At 39.1% G+C, this 20,549-nt stretch overlaps 1 protein-coding gene across 1 annotated transcript in view; it reads left to right on the top strand.

Moving 5' to 3' along the window:
* The window catches only part of Rrp45 (exosome complex component Rrp45), a 127,522-nt gene that overhangs the window by 4,459 nt on the left and 102,514 nt on the right, over positions 1–20,549 (top strand). Inside the window, exons 2-3 of the mRNA XM_067144212.2 lie at positions 135–229; positions 11,182–11,401. Of these exons, the coding sequence (XP_067000313.2) occupies positions 135–229; positions 11,182–11,401 (315 nt within the window). The remainder of the gene's footprint in view (positions 1–134; positions 230–11,181; positions 11,402–20,549) is intronic.

Here is a 20,549-nt window from a genome sequence, read left to right as displayed (position 1 = left end):
AGATTGTGGCTGAAATATTGGAAAAGTAATGATTTGAAGAGGATAACATAAAAACAAATTCTTCAGACATTTTAAAGTTATAGAATACAGCCTAACATTGCTTATTACTTGTATGTTTTGTTTTTTGTTTTCAGCGACTTGACGGACGTCAGCATGATGAGTTCAGGAAACTGCAAATTCATTTTGGAAGTGATTGGGGATGCTGTCAAATAACATTGGGACAGACAAAGTAAGTAAAGAATAATTTGGGTGTATTTTAGAGCATGACTTTAAAATTTGTTGACTTATTATACTGTACTATCGATATGAAGGAGATCGATGTGTGTGTTGTAAGATCGAGAAGAATGGAATTACTGTTAATAAACTTAAGCATGATAGGTTAATATTGTGTTTCGTCTGTATTGACTAGTCTGAATGTATAATATAACTATTTAAAATCGTTTATTTGAATCCGCCTTGATCAATACACTCATTAAATGAAGAAAAACTATTAATTAAACCATACATGTTTCGGGAAGTCTCAACCATTCCCTTCATCAGTGGTTAGATCAAAGAATAACACAATATGACACAATCTTTTGTTTTAAAATTTGAAGGAGTATTGTGTCCAAATACACCATATCAAAGAGTAAAGAGAACTGATGAAATATTATAAAAATGATCAATACATACAATTTTGGTTGAACTGAATGAGAATACTATATAAATTTAGGATCTTCAAGTTTTTCTTCTTTTCTTCTTTTTGTTCCTTAAATGATCATATGCTAGTCTATACAGTGGGTTATCTTCTGCACTTTTCTTATTTAAACTTGATTCAGAATTATTTTTTTGTGTAAGGTAAATTTCTAAATTTTCCAAAACATTCATTAATTTTCCCTTTTTGGCCGAATGTAATAATTTCATGTCATTGGAAATGTCTGTAAATTTATGATTCATTTCAACCATATGTTCTCCCATTGCCGAATACCTTTTATGTTTGGCTGCATTAATATGTTCTTTGTATCTTATAGCCAAACTTCTTCCGGACTGTCCTATGTATTGTTTACATGTTTGGCATGTTAATTTGTCAATTCCTGATTTATTAAATATACATTTATTCTCTATTTTATCTGAATTGAAAATTATCTTATTAGTATTATTATCTGTTTTGTTTGTGACATTGATGTTCTTTTTCCTGAAAATTTTAGCCAGTTGATAAGAGTGCTTATTTCGAAAAGTTAGAACTACGAATTTCTTTTTCTCTTTTTGCTCTTTAATTAAAATTATTTTTGGTTCATTTTTCACTTTAGTTACCATTCTATTAATAAATCTTTTGGAATATCCGTTGCTACGAAGGGAATGGTTGAGATTTCCCGAAACATGTATGGTTTACTAAATAGTTTTTCTTTCATTTAATGAGTGTATTGATCAAGGCGGATTCAAATAAACTATTTTAAATAGTTATATTATACATTAAGAATGGAATTGTTGTGTATATTTTGGATGTAATGGCGACTGTAAATGAAAGGATTGTTTATTTCGTTTGAATATCTATTTATTCAGTACATTGGCGCAGTCGGTAGGATCTGTTGGTTAAATCCGTAAACTAAACCTTCAGAACACATTAAAATGGAAAGGAACAGTACTATACCATTTTTCAATGTAAATGGAGATGTCACCAGTCTTGCTTCGAGATGGAAAAAAATGGAAACGTTTGGTCGAATTGTACATTGCCGCAGAAGGAATAACAGATTCTGCTAGAAAACACGCAATTTACCTACATTCAGGTGGAGAAGGCTTGCAAGACATATTTTATTCTATCCCTGAACACAACACTATTCCTGCAGGTAAAGCTGTGCATGAATATACTTTAGAATTGTTAGATAAACATTTTTTACCGTAAAGCAATCTGCTATTTGAACGGCATATTATGAAGTCTATGAAACAGGATATTAATGAAACATCTGACCGCCTTTATATCTAGGTTGCGTCAACAAGTTGTCAAATGTGATTTTAAATATACCACAACAAAAAAAAAATTGGAAAACATGTTTATTTGTGACCAGTTCGTAGAAGGTTGCAAATCAGCTGAAGTTAGAAAGAGAAGCTTCTTTGCTTTTATTAGTAGGATTGTTTAATTTTTATAGAATTTATGGTAACTTGGAGAAATCCTCTGTCACACTAGACGATTTGGTTGACATTGGACGGGCTCACGAAATGATAAACATGCAGACATCACATTTTAGTAAGGACGACGGTTCTGAGCAAGCGGTGTATAGTATGTCAAATAGGCAGAAATATGGGACTTCACAAAGAAGTATTTCCAATAGTGGCAAAATCACTGGTTCTCCTCCGAAAACTAGTTATAATAGTTATCAAAATAGAGGAGAAAGTGAATGTTATTGCGGCGGGGAAACAAATCACTTATCAAGTGACCCCCAGTGCCCTGCGAGAAACATAGTTTGCCAGGCTTGTAATTTATCGGAAGTGTTGTAGAACAAAAAGGACATATACGTTAGAATCGGGGAGTCAGCTGTTGATGACCAAGTTTCTTATGTGGGCGACATCAAATATGAAGTCTGCCCTGGATGTAGTAGTGATTTAAACTATACTTCCCTTACAAGTGATGAGAAAAAATGGGGAAGACCACTTGTCTATTGTCAGGGATACCCTTCGTTTTTATTATTGACTCGGGACCTACTTGCAATGTTATTGGCCAAGAAACTTCAAAGGAATGTAAGAGGAAGCAGGTAACTGATATAGTTCAAAAAGATTTTTCACTTATGGTAGAACCGATCCGTTGGATATTTTAGGAGAGTTTGAGGCGGACATAATGCATTCAAGTAGAAAAATTAGTACAACTGTTGTATTATTATTAAATGTAGGGAACCACCTATTTCGGGACGTTCGTCAGTTACAAAACTAGAAATATTACAAATTTCTGAGCAGGTTAATCAGACAGTGGTTTCTGACATATCGAAGGTGGGCAAAATAAAGAATTTTCAGCTTAAATTACCAATCGACCCGAAAGTCCCACCAGTTATTCAACCTCTGCGGAGGGTGCCATTGGCATTGAAACAAAAAGTAGCACAACATATCCTTGAGCTGGAGCAAAATGACATCATTGGAAAGGTTGAAGGACCATCAATATAGGTTTCCCCTCTTGTATCAGTTCCTAAAGGTGACAGCGTTAGATTGTGTGTCGATATGCGAATGATAAATAAAGCGGTACTAGAGGCTAGCCATCTCTTACCAACCATGGAAGATCTACACCCTGAAATTTGTGAAAGCAAATACTTTTCAAAGTTGGATGTTGGGTCAGCTTTTTACCATGTGGAATTGCATCCAGACTCACGGGAGATTACCACATTTAGCACACATTTAGGCTTATATTGGTTCAAGCGGCTAATGTTTGGTTTGAATCGGGCAGCTCCTAAGTTCCAAAAGATAATAGAACATCTGCTAAGGAACAAGATTCCTACAGGAGTTTACGTATTTATTGATGACATTCTGGTGTATGGGGAAACTAAAGAAATACATGGTTCAAGATTTAAAAGGTTCTTGAAGTTTATCGCGAGCACGGTATTGAACTGGATGAGGAAAAGTGTGAATATGGTAAAATTTCAATTAATTTCTGCTTTTTTCTTTTTTTTTTTTGCTATTGGCTTTACGTCGCACCGGCATAGTAGGTCTTATGGTGACGATGGGACAGGAAAGGGCTAGGAGTGGGAAGGAAGCGGCCGTGGCCTTAATTAAGGTGCAGCCCCAGCATTTGCATGGTGTGAAAATGGGAAACCACGGAAAACCATCTTCAGGGCTGCCGACAGTGGGGTTCGAATCCACTATCTCCCGAATACTGGATACTGGCCGCACTTAATTAAGTTCTTGGGTTACATCATATCAGCAAATGGCATTAGGCCTACCGAAGATAGAGTGGCGGCTCTGAAGAATTGGAGAAGACTGCAAAATTTATCTGAGCTGAGAGGTTTTCTAGGCCTACTGAACTACGTAAGTAGATTTATTCCTAACATATCAACCATGACAGAACCACTGCGACACATCTTTCCTTATACAGAGAGTTTAAGCAGACTAAAATTATAGCAGCTATGGAATCTGGCAAACCAGGCGACCATCCGGAAAGTTATTGGCCAATTTGCTTTGTTAGGTGTCTGTTACATGGTGTTGGAGTGATCGATTACTATAGGATCAGCCCTTGCCATGGAAAACTGATTAAAATCTGGTGTAGAGTTTGTTGATCTTCAGGTACTCTATAATACATTATGGAAGGAATGTGTTTTCTACAAATTGCTGAAAGTGACAAGTTGCCAACTTCTCTCACAGCTAATTAATGCTGATGAACCAAATCCTTCAAGTAGTTTTTGGCAACAGTCTTTCCCAGGGCACATCAGATTGGATCAAATTGAAGGAATTATCAACGCAGACCTTGAGACCCTTAACCAATTATTCAGAAAACGGTGCCTGGCTTCCATCACACATTAAACATACACATGCCTGTTCCACTTAATCCATAGACAAGCTCGTCTGCTCTTCATGTAACTTCGAATGACACACCCGTACCTCACTATCCCAACGTGAGATATCTTGGAGTTACTCTTAACTGGACACTTTCCTTCAGCGAGCACTTAACAAACTCTGCTTCCAAAATTAGTTGTAGGAACAATCATCATCATCATCATCATCATAGAACCCCTCCAGTGTGCCAGGTAGGGTGGTATTGAACGAGTCTTTGCCTTCGTTGTTTGTCCAGAAATGCCTCCTCTCTCACCACTGACTCTCAGTTCCCTTCTCTTCTGTCCACATCCTCTCTCAGCTGGTGTAGCCATCTCTTCCGTGGTCATCCCACTCTCCTTCTTCCTTCAACCCTTCTTCAAGGCATGTGGTGTTCTTGTGCCAGGCATTTGCTTTGGATGTCCTTGTCATGTTAGTCTCAAAGTTCATTATTTCTCTTTTATCGATTCCTCTTCCATTTCAATTCTGACCTTACATGGTTCTTGCGTGTTTTTTGGAGGAACAATATTCTTCAAAAACTTGCTGGAACTATATGGAGAGCTTCTGCATCCACTTAATGCACATCAACATTGTGGCTGATCTATTCCACGGCTTTGTTCTTCAGTCTGGTTGAACTAGACACATAAAGAAGATCGATAAAGTCTGCAGTGAAGTCTGTTCCATTATTTTGATTTCTGGTTTTAAGTTCAATTGAACCTCTGGGGATAAGGAGACAAATTAATCTGTTTTGGGAATGTAGCAAAGTTTCCCAGAATGACCTTGCCAATCCACCGTGATTCACTAGTAATGTTCCAATGCATAGAAACACATCACCTTTGATAAACACATCCCAAGAATTTATCTCCAGGGGCTAGTGTGGAATGGATGAGTGGCACTCAGCATAGCTCAGTGCTGCTCCTCTTGACTGGTAACGTTTGTTTAACATGAAAAATCCCCCCCCCCCAATTCAGGCTTTAATAATAATATTGATTGAACGTCCCACTAACGGCTTTTATGGTTTTCAAAGATCAGAGGAGCTGGAATTTTGTCCTGCAGAAATTCTTTAAGTGCCAGTAAAACTGCCATCATGAGGCTGGTGTATTTGAATACCTTCAAATACCACTGGACGGACTGAGCCAGGATCATACCTTCCAACTTGATATCAGAAGGCCAGTGCTCTACTGCCTGAGCAATGAGACAGTCATCAATGATCTGCAAGTAGGGCTGTTGTCCCAGGTGCCACATTCCCTATCAATTTTTTTTTACCTAACCTTTTTTTTTAATGTTTCCAAAGAACTAGAAAATTTATTGAACTTTTCCCTTGATAAATTATTCCAGTCCCTTACTCCTCATCTTATAAATGAATATTTGCCCCAATTTGTCCTCTTGAACTCCAACTTTATCTACTTATTACGATCTTTCCTACTTTTAAAAGGCCCACTGAAACTTATTCATCTACTGTCATTCCACGTCATCTCTCCACTGACGGCTTGGAACATACCACTTAGTCATACATTACCTGTAACATATCACTTAGTCGAACATCTCGCCTCCTTACTCCCAAGTCTTCCCAGCCCAAAGTTTGTTACATTTTGTAACACTACTTCTTTGTCAGAAATCACCCAGAACAAACCATGCTGCTTTTCTTTAGATCTTTTCCAGTTCTCGTATCAAGCAGTCCTGGTGTGGATCCCATACTTTAACAGAGCTTATACGCCCTCTCCTTTACATCCTTACTACAACTCCTAAATACCCTCATAACCATGTGAAGAGATCAGTAACCTTCCTTAACAACCTCGTTAATATGATTATCCCAATGAAGATCATTCCTCTATGAGCTCACATCCGGCAGATAATGGGTTCGATCCCCACTGTCAGCAGCCCTGAAGGTGGTTTTCCATGTTTTCCCATTTTCACACCAGGCAAATGCCTGTACCTTAATTAAGGCCACGGCTGCTTCCTTCCCATTTCTAGGCCTTTCCTGTCCCATCGTCGCCATAAGACCTACAGTATCTGTGTCGGTGGGATGTAAAGCAAATAGCAAAAAGTAAATAAATAAAGATCATTCCTTATATTAACATCTAGGTACTAACAGTGATCCACATGAGGTACAATCACCCCATTAACACAATAATTAAAACTGAGAGGATTTTACCTCTTGGTACTGTATAACATAATCTGTAAATAGCCTTATCTGTGATTCCAGTTCTTTACTCATATCATTTAAATTCCACATGGTTCACCAACACCTTGTGATTTAGTTTTATGCATCCCATCACATTACCTACAATTCTGAAATACATCATTCCCTCTCCCTGAACCATGGTGTTATAATCAGGAGCCTTGTGGGGAATGGCAAGATTGGGAGGGATAGGCAAGGAAGTAAGCGGCTGTGACCTTAAGTTGGTACCATTTGCCTTGAGAAGAAATGGGAAACCACAGAAAATCACTTCGAGGATGGTTGATGTGGGAATTGAATCCTATCTACTCCCAAGGCTGAGTGGACCCCGTTCCAGTCCTCGTACCACTTTTCAAATTTTTGTGGCAAAGCCAGGAATCAAATGGGTACAGCCCATTGCAAGGCCAGATAAACTAACCACCTCTGTGATGTAGTGGTTAGTGTGATTAGCTGTCACTCTCAGAGGCCCATGTTAGATTCCCTTTCATATATATTTGTAAATGTGTTTTATTCTTAGGTAAATTTCAGTAATACACCATTAATTGTCACCTCCCTCTATCTGGACATTATCCCTATATCCAACTACCTTTACATTCTGCATCTTTAAACCCTCACATATTATCTACTCTCCCTGTTCATTAATGATCGCTGGAATGTCCTTCCTGGAACCTGTTCCTGCCTTAAAGTATCTATAAATATCCTTCCATTGCTCCCTAAAATTTATATTGCTTCCAATTGTGTTATCATGTTATCCTTGGCTGACTTTTTCGCTAAATTCCATTTTCTAGTAAGCTGCTTCAGTCTCTCCTTATTCCCACAATGATTCCTAACTCTATTTCTTTCTAATCTGCACCTCCTTCTTAATCACTTCTCTTTTTCTTTTTTTCACTTTTATAATATAATGGGGCCTTACTAACCCTCACCACTTTTAAAGGTTTTTACCTGTTGTCACACTCCTAAACAGCTCCTTTAAAACCATTCCGTAGGCTGTTAACATCTTTTGTACCATTTTCCATTGATCACAATTGTTTTAAAAAATTTTCTTCATGCCTCTCTTACCAACCATATGGTATTGCCTATAGTCCTACTTTTACAGCATTCCTTCCTATCACACTTATTTTAACTACGACATGTTCACTTATACCATCTGTTATTTCAGTTTCCCTATGGAGCTCATCTCATTTTATCTTCTATATAAAAAAGCAAGACAAAGTCATCTCCGTACAGATCATGAAGGCCCTTGGAGGGGTTGAAGGTAAAGGCCTCCACTATCCGTAACCTCGGCACTTGATGGTGTAGAGTGGTTAGCTCTACGCCCGGCCGCCTTTTCCCCCAGGAATTAACCTGGTACTCATTTTTGGTGTAGGCTACATCTTCTATATATATAATTCGAACGTATAACGCAATATTGTAAGAAAACCACAATACTAACAACTCTCTGTTATACATCTCCATCTCAGGATTACTAGAAAAATATTATTTATTTCATTAAGTCCTTGATTGTGTAAAATAGTCATTTATTTGAATAATACAATGCTTAGGTTGTTGCAATTAACTGTATTCACTGGTAGATGGCTCTATGAAAGTTGTGTCTGCTAATCTTTTTGTGCAAGTGCAATAGAGGTCTCTGTTATAGTTATCTATGCAGATCTTTCTGTGTTAGTCTGATAGATGGCTGTGTGAAATCAAGTCAGAATTTTTTTTTTTAGAAGCTCCAGGAGGCTGCGGGAAAACATTTATTCAGGTTTAGAATACATGATTAGAAGCAAAGGTGAGATTGCAATTGCTGCTGCATGGACAGGAATTGAAGCTTTCTTTTATTACCAGATGGTAAGACAATTCACAAAACTTTTGGTATGGTTATTCCAGTAAAAGAAAGTTCAGTTTCGTTTATTAAATGGAACTGCTCAGAAGCAGATTTTTTTTTCAAAAATCAGCCATTATTATAATTATTTATGAAGCTTCGATGATACGTGCATTAGCAGTAAATTGCATTATGAGGTGTGAAAAAGAAATGGGTGGTAAGACTGTCATATTTGGGGGAGATTTTTGTCAAGTTCTTCCTGTGGTGTCCAAAGGTGGAAGAACTAAGGTAATTGAAGCATATATCCAGAATGCTATAATGTGGCCAAAAATTGTTTTGCAGTTGAAAACAAATATGCATGCATGCGGCATGGCTACTACAATTAGGAAATAATTAAATTAAAAGTGAAATAGGAAATGATATGATATAAGGGTTCCCAATGACTTCTTAAGTAACGATTCATTGGGAAGTCATGTTTTCAGCAATTGTATAGACTTTAATTCTTCAGTGTATTGTAACGCTATGCTATTTGTTCTGGGTGTCAACCTATAGAGATCTTTTGCCCCTACTTGGACCATGTGATATGAATCTGCGTGTAATTGGAATGGAGGAAGTGTAGAGTGTTGATTGTGAGGAAAGGAACGTTAAGGACGACATAAACACGCAGTCCCCCAGCCAGGGTTATTAATCATTTACAATCAAAAACCTCTGACCCAGCCGGGAATCAAACCCGGGGCCGCCGAGTGACAGGCAGGCGCGTTGCCCCCTACACCGTGGGGCTGGACTGTAAGTCCCTTAAATGATGACTGTAACAGCATAAATGAAGATGTTTCTCACCTAATCCCAGGAAGTTTTAAGAAGTACAACAGTAAGAGAGGTAACTTAACATTTGGACCTCTCTTACGTTCTCAGTTCAATAAGGATATAAGATGAAATTCTTAAATTGAAATATAGCAGTGTCGATACTCGGATGTCGTATGATGATGATGATGATGATGATGATGATGATGATGCTGCTGCTGACACAGATTTTGTAAGCAGCATACCATAGCATACCTACACTGTATGATGCCATCTGGAATGCCTCCACATGTATTAAAATTGAATGTTAGTTGGTGATACAAAATTGGAACAGGTAGATAATTTCAAGTATTTAGGATGTATGTTCTCCCAGGATGGTAATATAGTAAGTGAGATTGAATCAAGGTGCAGTAAAGCTAATGCAGTGAGCTCGCAGTTGTGATCAACAGTATTCTGTAAGAAGGAAGTCAGTTCCCGGGCGAAACTACCTTTACATTGGTCTGTTTTCAGACCAACTTTGCTTTACGGGAGCGAAAGCTGGGTTGAATCAGGATATCTTATTCATAATTTAGAAGTAACAGACATGAAAGTAGTGGGAATGATTGCTGGTACAAACAGGTGGGTACAATGGCAGGAGCGTACTGGGAATGAGGAGATAAAGGCTAAGTTAGGAATGAACTTGATGGATGAAGCTGTATGCTTAAACTGGCTTCGGTGGTGGGGTCATGTGAGGCAAATGGAAGAGAATAGGTTATCTGGGAGAATAATGGACTCTGTTATGGAGGGTAAGAGAAGTAGAAGGAGACCAAGACGACAGTCGTTAGACTCATTTTCTAACGATTTAAAGATTAGAGGTATATTACTAAATGAGGCCACAGCGCTAGTTGATAATAGAGGATTGTGGCGACATTTAGTAAATTCACGGGGGGGTTGCAGATTGAACACTGAAAAACATAATGGTCTATAATGAAATATGTATGTTCTTTTGCCTTTTACTGGGTGAGCTAGCCGCGCAGTGAAGGACACGCAGCTGTGAGCTTGCATCCGGGAGATAGTGGGTTTGAGCGCCACTGAAGATGGTTTTCCTTGGTTTCCCTTTTTCACACCAGGCAAATGCTGAGGCTGTACTTTAATTAAGGCCATGGCCGCTTCCTTCCCATTCGTAGGTCTATTCCATCGTCGTCATAAGATGTATCTATGTCGGCGCGACATAAAGCCAATTCGAAAAAGGAAAATATTTTGCCTTTAGTCTTTCTCTACCTCCTTAGCACTTTTGATCGTGTTTATATCGGACAGACTCCCTGTCCAAGACTTTTCCTGGAATAGCATGAATGTTCTTCACTTCTTACTCATTTCCTGGACAGAAGCAGCATTCTCTTAATACCTCTTTGCTGTGACTCTGCTACTTGATCCCTTTAACCGTGATGTACAGGTAGAAACCCATCAATCTTTGTCTCTTGTTTGTTGCTGCTCTAATTATGACTGGTAGCATGTTCACAGGTTTCACAATACAATCTGTTTCATACACTGCAAAAACTGGGTGAATTGGCAGTCTCATTAGGGTTGCGTAGCTGTGAGCTTGCATTTGAGAGATGGTGGGTTCAATTCCCACTGTCAGCCACCCTGAAGATAGGTAGTTTTCCGTGCTTTCCTCTTTGCACACTAAGTAAATGGTGGGGGGCTGTACCTTAATCAAGACCATGATCACTACCTTCCCAATCCTAACCCTTTCCCATTCTTGTGTCTCCGAAAACCTTCATTGTGTTAGGTGACGTTTAACCATTAGTAAAAAAAGAAAAAGTCTGTTACAATACTAAGATATGTTTCCTGTGGTTCAGGTGTATACTCAAATTAACAAACTTGAGAGACCCGTGCATGTTTGTCTAATATCAGACTTTCTCTTTTTCAGAGTACTGGCTCAGGTATCGTGTGAAGTACAGCAGCCAAAACCTACTCGTCCAAATGAGGGCCTACTTCTGTTGTATGTGGAGTTAAGTCCTATGGGAGCTCCTCATTTTGAAGTTGGGCAATCTGATCTTGGTGTTCAACTTAACAGGCTTCTAGAAAAATGTATAAAGGATTCACGCTGTCTGGATCTTGAATCACTATGTATTACAGCAGAGGAAAAAGTAATGTAATAGTTCCTATTTAATAAAATATGTTCTATTTTGAGCAGTGCCATACAGCAGGTCTCCCCATTGGGACTCGCACATTAGCATTACATATTGTGCAACTTAAAAATGAATGAGAACCTTACAGACCAAAGTGTAAACTTACTTCCTCTTATTTTCTAAGGACTGAGCGAGCTGCGTATGCAGTTCTGTATGAGTTGTGAAGCTATTAATTTGCACATGGGAGATAGTGCTGTCAGTAGCCCTGATGATTTTACATGGTCTCTCATTTTCACACCTGGCAAGAGCCAAAGCTTAATTAAGCCCATGCCTGCTACGATCACAGTCCTACACTTTCATATCCCGTGATTTAACTCTGTTCACTTCCCGCAACTTGTTCTTGGATTCAACAATTATTTGTTTCGCTCTGTTTCTTTCATCTATGTACAATTCCCTGTCTGCATCAGTCCTTGTTTGGAGCCATTTCTGATATACCTTCTTTGTATGTTTACAAGCTGCTCTCACTTCATCATTCCACCAAGACGTTCACGTTTTCCCATCTTTACACAAAGTTGTTCCTTGGTATTCCATTGTTGTTTCTACCACAGCATCCCTAATGCCACCCATTCTCTTTCTATATTCTGAACCTACATACTTACTGTATGTCGTTTGGAACTTTTCACTAATCATATCCATGTACTTATGTCTAAATTCCATGTTCTGATATTTTCTACACTTATTCGTTTGCAAAAAGATTTCACTTTATTCTAGGCCTAGAGGTACATAGTTCACTACAGATTGGATAATGGTCCGTATCATTGAAAAATCTTCGGAAAACCTTCCCATGTGTAACAGTGAATAATCTTATGCTTGAGGAATGTATTCGTAACTGCTAATCCCATATTGTCACAGAAGCAATCAATCAATCCATCACCACTGATCTGCATTTAGGGCAGTTGCCTGGGTGGCTGATTCCCTATCTGTTGTTTAGCTAGTCTTTTCTTAAATAATTGCAAAGTATTTGGGAATTTATTTAATATCTCCCTTGGTAAATTCAATCCCTGACTCCTCTTCCTATAAATGAATATTTGCCCCACTTTGTCCTCTTGAATGCTAACTTTATCTTCATATTTTGATCTTTCCTACTTTTTAAAACATCACTCAAACCTATTCATCTACTAAAATCATTCCATGCCATCTCCCCACTGACATACCACTTAGTTGAACAGCTAGTCCCTTTCTCCCAAGCCTTCCCAGCCCAGATTATGCAACATTTTCATAACGCTACACTCCAACAAATCAAGCACCTTTTTATGGGATTTTTTCCAGTTCTCGAATCAAGCAATCCTGGTGAAATGTCGTATGGCTTTTCGTGCAGGGATATCCCGGGATGGGTTCGGCTCGCCAGGTGCAGGTCTTTCTATTTGACGCCATAGGCGACCTGCGCTTCATGATGAGGATGAAATGATGATGAAGACAACACATACACCCAGCCCCCTTGCTATTGGAATTAACCAATTAACGTTAAAATCCCCGACCCGGCCGGGAATCGAACCCGGGACCTTCTGAACCGAAGGCCAGTACGCTGACCGTTCAGCCAACGAGTCGGGCAGCAATCCTGGTGAGGGTCCCATACACTGGAACCATACTCCAGTTGGGTTCTTTCCAGAGACTTAAATGACCGGGCGAGTTGGACGTGCGGTTAGGGCCGCGCAACTGTGAGCTTGCATCCGGAGATAGTGGGTTCAAACCCCACTGTCGGCAGTCCTGAAGATGGTTTTCTTTGGTTTCCCATTTTCACACCAGGCAAATGTTGGGGCTGTACCTTAATTAAGACCATGGCCGCTTCATGTGACTACCAATGAAGATCGTTCCACCAAGCGAGTTGGCCATGCTGATAGGGGCGCACAGCTGTGAGCTTGCGTTCGCGAGATAGTCGGATCGAAGCCAACTGTTGGCAGCTCTGAAGATGGTTTTCCATGTTTTCCCATTTTTACTCCATGTAAATTCTAGGGCTTTACCTTAATAAAGTTCATGGTTGCCTCCTTGCCACTCCTAACCCTTTCCTGTCCCATCGTCACCATAAGACCTATCTGGGTCGGTGCGACATAAAGTCAATTGTATGAAGATCTTTCCTTATATTAACACGTAGGTACTAACAGTGATCCCCATAAGGAAGTTTCACTCCATCAATGCAGTAATTTAAAGTGAGATGACTTTTCCTGTTAGTGAAACTCACAACCTGACATTTAACCCTGTTTATCATCATACCATTGTCGGCTGTCCATCTCACAGCATTGTCACTTCATTTCTTGTCAACTTCATCCTCATATGCACCCCCACATGATAAATATACAACGACAATTCTCATGATAATTCCTCCAATGCCCTACCCCCATCATTTGCTCATTTACGTGCCTAATAGAAATTATATTGTGTGCAAAATAATTCTTGCTGAACAGTCCTACCCCAAACTTGGCTTTCCCTTTTTAACACCTGTCAAGTACACTTTATAAACTCCCAACTCTTCCTCTTTATCTCCCCTTACCTGAATACTGTATCATTAAATCTTAACACATCTAGATGCATCTTCTTTGCTGACTCAACCAGTTCTACTTTCTTTCTTCCGTAAGCCCTATATATATTGATAGCTCCTCATCGCATTCCATTTCATTTGGCAAGTTGTTTCCTAGGATTCCCTTGCCTGCCAAATGGAAGTGGGACTCCATTACTCTCATAGGTCCAAGGCTTTCTTAACTAATAATTGAATATTACAAGTGCAGAAATAAACACCTATCTCATTCATAAATTTCAAAAAACATATGAGACCCACACTTTTAAAAATCCTCACACCATACGGTCTTCATCTCAAATTCATAAAAATCATCAAACTAACTTTAACCAAGACAAATTCCAAGGTAAAGTCCAGGAGAGAGGTGTCGAAAGCTTTAAGGATAAAAACTGCCTTCAGACAATGTGACAGGTTATCTACACTGCTTTTCGATATGGCTCTCAAATACATCATAAAACTTTGGCAAAAAGAAAACCGCCTAAAATCAAAATTGGATAAAAACCCTTAATAAGAACAAACTGCCTCGGATTTTTGGACAATATAGCTCTCTTGGCCTTTGACTTGGAAGAAGTTTGTGCCCAGATCAGCAGTCTCCAAAAAATCACCCAAAAAATAGGATTTCAAATATCCCTAGAGAAATATGAGATCATGCCCATGAAACCTGCAAGCATAAATAAAGTTTTCATAAATAATTTAAAAAAAAAACATATTTGTACAATTTAAATATCTTGCAGAAATCATCCCACACAATTTAAGTGAGAAAGAAACATGGATAAATAGAACTAACAAAATTTTTAAAAGACTAATTTCTAACCTGGTAATGTATAATAAGAAATGCCTGTCATTGGACACTAAGATCCAATACTATGAAACCGTAACTCTCCCAGAAGCTACTTAAACTTGTGAAGCCCTGTTCAAATTAAAAAGAGAAGAAGAACTGATCATCTTCTCAAATCAGAAAGAAAAATCATCAGAACTTGCATAAATAAAAATACCAGGTTGAAGGAGTCTGGAAAATACTTCCTAATGAAACTGTCTGTCGAGAGATTGACCCGGTCACCAACACAATGAAGAAGAAAATCTTTTACATCTTCACATATTTTACGACAACTAGTGAAGAGAAATCTGGATAGAAAACGGGAGGACAATTGTTCCATGAAATTCAGTCGGATCTCAAAGCAGTTGGACTGAAGATAGCAGATGCAGAGAACAAAAATAAAATTAATACCCTTCTTAAGTCTCACGGATTTTCAGCAGAAATGGCGCGTAAAAAAACTATAGGAATTTAAGACAAACTGAGAAAATGACGATCTGAGCGAATGAAAAAGTACTGCGCAGATCACAAGAACGAAACAGTACAACCTTCAAAGAGAAAGTGAACATGGAACGACTCAAGTCTGCAAGCCTCTGTGAATTTACTAAATGTTGCCACAATTCTCTGTTTGTAACTATTTCTGTGGCCGTGTTTAGTTCTATACCTCTTATATATAAAAATCGTTTGAAACTGAGTCTAACCATCATCTTGGTCTCCATCTACTTCCCTTAACCTCCACAGCAGAATCCATTATTCTCCTAGGTAACCTATCCTCCTCCATTCGCCTCACATGACCCCATCGCTAAAGCCAATTTATGTGTACAGCTTCATCCATCAAGTTCATTCCTAACTTAGCCTTTATCTCTTCATTCCAAGTAAACTTCCTGCCATTATTCCTGTACCAGCAATCATTCTCTCTACTTTCATGTCTGTTACTTCTAACTTATGAATAAGATACCCTGAGTCCACCCAGCTTTCACTCTTGTAAAGCAAAGTTGGTCTGAAAACAGACCGATGTAAAGATAGTTTTGTTCGGGAGCTGATCTCCTTCTTACAGAACACTATTAGTTGCAACTGCGAGCTCATTACATTAGCTTTACTGCACTTACTATACTACCATCCTGGGAGAACACACATGATAAATACCGTATTTCACGGCATAATCGTCGCCACCGCGTAATCGTCGCATCCTTTATTTTCAATACAAAAATCGGACTTTAAACCTTTAATTACATAATCGTCGCACGTCCAAATTTTGTTCACTAATCTGGTTAAAAGGTAAATGGAACTGCAACGTAAGTTGCACATGAATGCGCAATTTAAATACGTGTATGGTTTATGGGCAATTTGGCAACACAGTCACGTTTGCGACATGTTGCACAACGTATAAATAAATAATACCGGTATATGTACGACGCATGGCTTACCGGTAGACTATCGGCAGTTTGACAACGTGGTCGCGAGACAGTGTTCTATTTATTCACCACCTACATATTATGCTTACCGGTAGGCTATCGGCAGTTTGACAACGTGGTCGCGAGACAGTGTACTATTTATTCACCACCTACATATTATGAGTTCCCATTTGAAATACGTAAGGGTGTAAGTTATCGCTTATCGGCAACGTCGCCAGGAAATACCGGCTAGGTAGGTTGAATGGACCTCGAACCAGCCCTCAGATACAGCTAAAATTCCCTGACCCGGCCGTGAATTGAACCCGAGGCCTCCGTGTAAGAGGCAAGCACGCTACCCCTACACCATGGGGCCGGCTTCTGTGTTATTGCGCACGAAGTGAAATCCAAGACGATAACGCAGATTTCCACGGAATTATTCAGCCGAATTATTTACGATGTCTCAGTTGTCATCGCTAGACTCTTATCTTACTACTACGTCATAAGTGTCCGGGCATGGGATGAAAACTTTTATCCAAGCAGTCAAGATAATTATTATCCAATGCTATTAAAGTTTTATTTTATAAACTTGTCAGTAATGTAATGTAAAATCATCAATAACTGGGAAGAAATATTAACCTAATTGCCGTATGTTTAAAAGAAATTGAAAAAAAAATGAATGTTTGTTACTGACGTCTCGGAATACAGTCAACTATACAGTAGATCTACACCGCGCTAGCTAAAGCTCCAGTTTGCGAGCTTTGCGCAAGCGCAGTAGTGTGTCGCAACCAACGAGCTAAACTGATAAATTGTTGCATGCTTCCTTGCTGCCTAACAGTATTGGCTGCTCTGGAATGGACAGATCACAGATGCATTTATTTGTTTCAGATTTACGTGATTACCGGTACTGTAGACATGTGTGCGTGAGAATTTAAGTTTTTAATTTGTGTTTTGGGTGTTTGCAGAAATAATTTGTTTTAATAGTGAACAATTACGGAAAGTCATTTATATCGCAAAACATTAACGTGTGAAGCATTTATAAGCGATTATGGGTAAATATAGAAACTATTCTGCGGGCTTCAAGCTAAGCGTAATTGCCTTCGCTGAACAGCACGGGAACAGAGCTGCAGAAAGAAAATTTTCTGTGAGTGAAAAGTTGGTGCGTGACTGGCGGAAAGTAAAAAACAAGCTAAAAAGCACAAACCCTTCTAGACGCGCGTTTAGAGGTCCTAAAACAGGGAAGTTTCCTATAATTGACGAAGAAGTGTTTAGGTACGTCAGTGAAATACGTAACAATGGCTGCAGTGTATCATATGAAATGTTACAAATTAAGGGACAGGAGGTAGCGCGCAAACACAACATACCGGTAACTCAGTTTAAGGCGACTCGTGGGTGGATTAAGGGGTTCATGCGACGACACAATCTGTCAGTGCGAAGGAGAACAACACTAAGCCAAAAGTTGCCTGCTGATTACACGGACAAGATTGTAAATTTTCACCGATTTGTCATACGTTTGCGCAAGGAAACTTCGTACTTGCTTTCTCAAATCGGTAATGCCGATCAGACTCCAATCTTTTTTGATATGCCTCGCAACAGCACTATTGCGCTGAAAGGATCACGGAGTGTATTAATGAAAACCAGCGGTAGTGAGAAGTTGCGATGCACGGCAATGCTAGCCATTACAGCTGACGGGAGAAAGTTGCCGCCTTACATCATTTTCAAGAGGAAATCGATGCCTAAGAATATACAGTTTCCCCGTGGAATTCATGTACGAGTGCAACCAAAGGGTTGGATGGATGTAGAACTCATGCTGGACAGGGTTAAAACTGTGTGGAATAGAAGACCTGGTGCACTACTAAAACAACCAGCTCTGCTTGTTTTAGATAGTTTCCGAGGTCACCTCGTGAACGAAGTGAAGCAAATTCTCACTACAAATAAGACACGACAGATAGTCATTGCTGGTTGCCTAACATCTGCTTTGCAGCCACTAGATGTATGTGTTAATAAACCCTTTAAAGACCACTTACGTCGATTTTACAACGAGTGGATGATGAGCGGCGATCAGCAATTGACGCCCGCCGGAAATATAACGCGTCCACCCTTGGACTTGTTATGCTCGTGGGTGAAGAAGAGTTGGGATCTTATACCACCTGAACTAGTTTCCAAGAGCTTCAAAAGGACTGGGATTTCGAATGCACTAGACGGTTCCGAAGATGACGCAGTGTGGCAGGGAGACGAAGAATCTGATACTGGTATTAACAGAGGCGAGGACGGCGCATCAGATAGCGAAACCTGCGATAGCGACACCGAAGATTTGGAATAAATTGCGTACCGGTAAGTCCGCATTTCACAACAAAGCGATAATTTTTTGCAAGTGTAATATTTTAACTTTAATACTCAAATTAATGACAAATTAACTTAATACGTTCATTTTTATTTTCAGGTTGGAAAAACGTTCGCCGAATTGTTGCGAAAAATTATGAATTTTGTTTTAGACTATTTTAATTATTTTGATGTATAAACGCGAGTACTACGTGCATCTTAAATTTGTTTCAAATACAATTTAGTTATAAATACATTTTTTTGAGTAATACAAATACTGGTATTAAATATTCATCGTAAAATGGTCGCACCCTACAATTTTTTTCGAAAATTTTGGTATAAAAAGTGCGACGATTATGCCGTGAAATACGGTACTTGAAATTATCTATGGTACCTGTTCCAGCTTTTTATCGCCAATCTGACTTTCAGTTCTCTTGGATTTCTTACCTATTGACATCAATTTAATCTTGGAAAGGCTAATTTTCCTACCATACACATTGCATCTATTTTCTAGTTCCAAGATATTAGACTGCAGGCTTTTGGCACAATCTGCCATTAAGACCAAGTAGTCAGCATAGGCCAGACTGCTTACTACATTTCCACCTAACTGAATCTTTCCCTGCCACTTTATACACCTTTCAGCAGATGATCCATGTAAGCTACGAACAACAAACGTGAAATATTACAGCCTTATCTAACCCCTGAATTAAAACCGCAAACAGTTTGACTGTACTTCACAGTAATAAAATATATATCATTTTATACAAAAATACCTGCATAAAATACATTAGTTAAAAAACTTTATATTTTAAATTCAGTTTTACTGGAAAACTTTGTTACTTTTCCATGAAAACGTCCTTCAGGTCAGCAACTTTCATCAGCCAAGCTCATTGAATTATATTAATATCTAAGAAATTGAAAACCACATCTGAGACTCCAGTTTCACTATTGCTGCGAAGAGTGTATCAGAGTAATTGTGCTGATCGGGCACACTATCATTTAGTCACTTAACTGATGATTTAAAAACGTTGTGCTAGCTACCTCTGTTATCTGTTTTTCACCTTGAATAAATCTAACTGGAACAGATACAATTATTTACAGTAATTGTTATTTGATGACAGTCTCATGTAAATTAGAGGACTTTGATTTAATACACACATACATCATCATTATAGACTGTTCGGCTTCATGGCTAAATGGTTAGCATGCTGGCGTTTGGTCCAGAGGGTCCCGGGTTCGATTTCCGGCCGGGTTGGGGATTTTAAACTTCATTGGTTAATTCCAAAGGCTTGGGGGCTGGGTGTGTGTGATGTCTTCAGCATTAGAATGTCTGGCTCCATGGCTAATTGGTTAGCGAGCTGGCCTTTGGTCACAGAGGCCCTGGGTTCGATTCCTGGCAGGGTCGGGAATTTTAACCATCATTGGTTGTTTTTTCTGGCACGGGGGCTGGGTGTATGTGTCGTCTTCATCATCCTTTCATTATCATAATAACACGCACGTCGCCCACGGACGTCAAATCAAAAGACCTGCACCTGGCGAGCCTAACATGTCCTCGGACTCTCCCGGCACTAAAAGCCATACGCCATTTCATTTCAGCATTAGAATTCATCATATGTAGGGCTCCATTCTCATAGACGCGCAGGTCACCAATACGGTGTCAGCTCTAAAGACTTGCACCAGGCCTATTATTATTATTATTATTATTATTATTATTATTATTATTATTATTATTATTATAGACTGTTATGCCTTTCAGCGTTCAGTCTGCAAGCCTCTGTGAATTTACTAAATGTCACCACAATCCTCTTTTTGCAACTAGTGCTGTGGCCTCACTTATTGCTAAACCTCTTATCTTTAAATCGTTAGAAACTTAGTCTAACAGTCATCATCATGGTCTCCCTCTACTTCTCTTACCCTCCATAACGGAGTCCATTACTCTCCTAGGTAACATATCCTCCTCCATTCGCCTCGCATGACCCCACCACCAAACCCGCTTTGTGTCTACAGCTTCATCCTTCAAGTACATTCCTAACTTAGCTTTTATCTCCTTATTCCGAGCGCCCTCCT

Source organism: Anabrus simplex, chromosome 3 (genome assembly GCF_040414725.1).
Source record: "Anabrus simplex isolate iqAnaSimp1 chromosome 3, ASM4041472v1, whole genome shotgun sequence".
NCBI lineage: Eukaryota > Metazoa > Arthropoda > Insecta > Orthoptera > Tettigoniidae > Anabrus > Anabrus simplex.
This window is presented reverse-complemented; position numbering and strand designations above follow the sequence as displayed.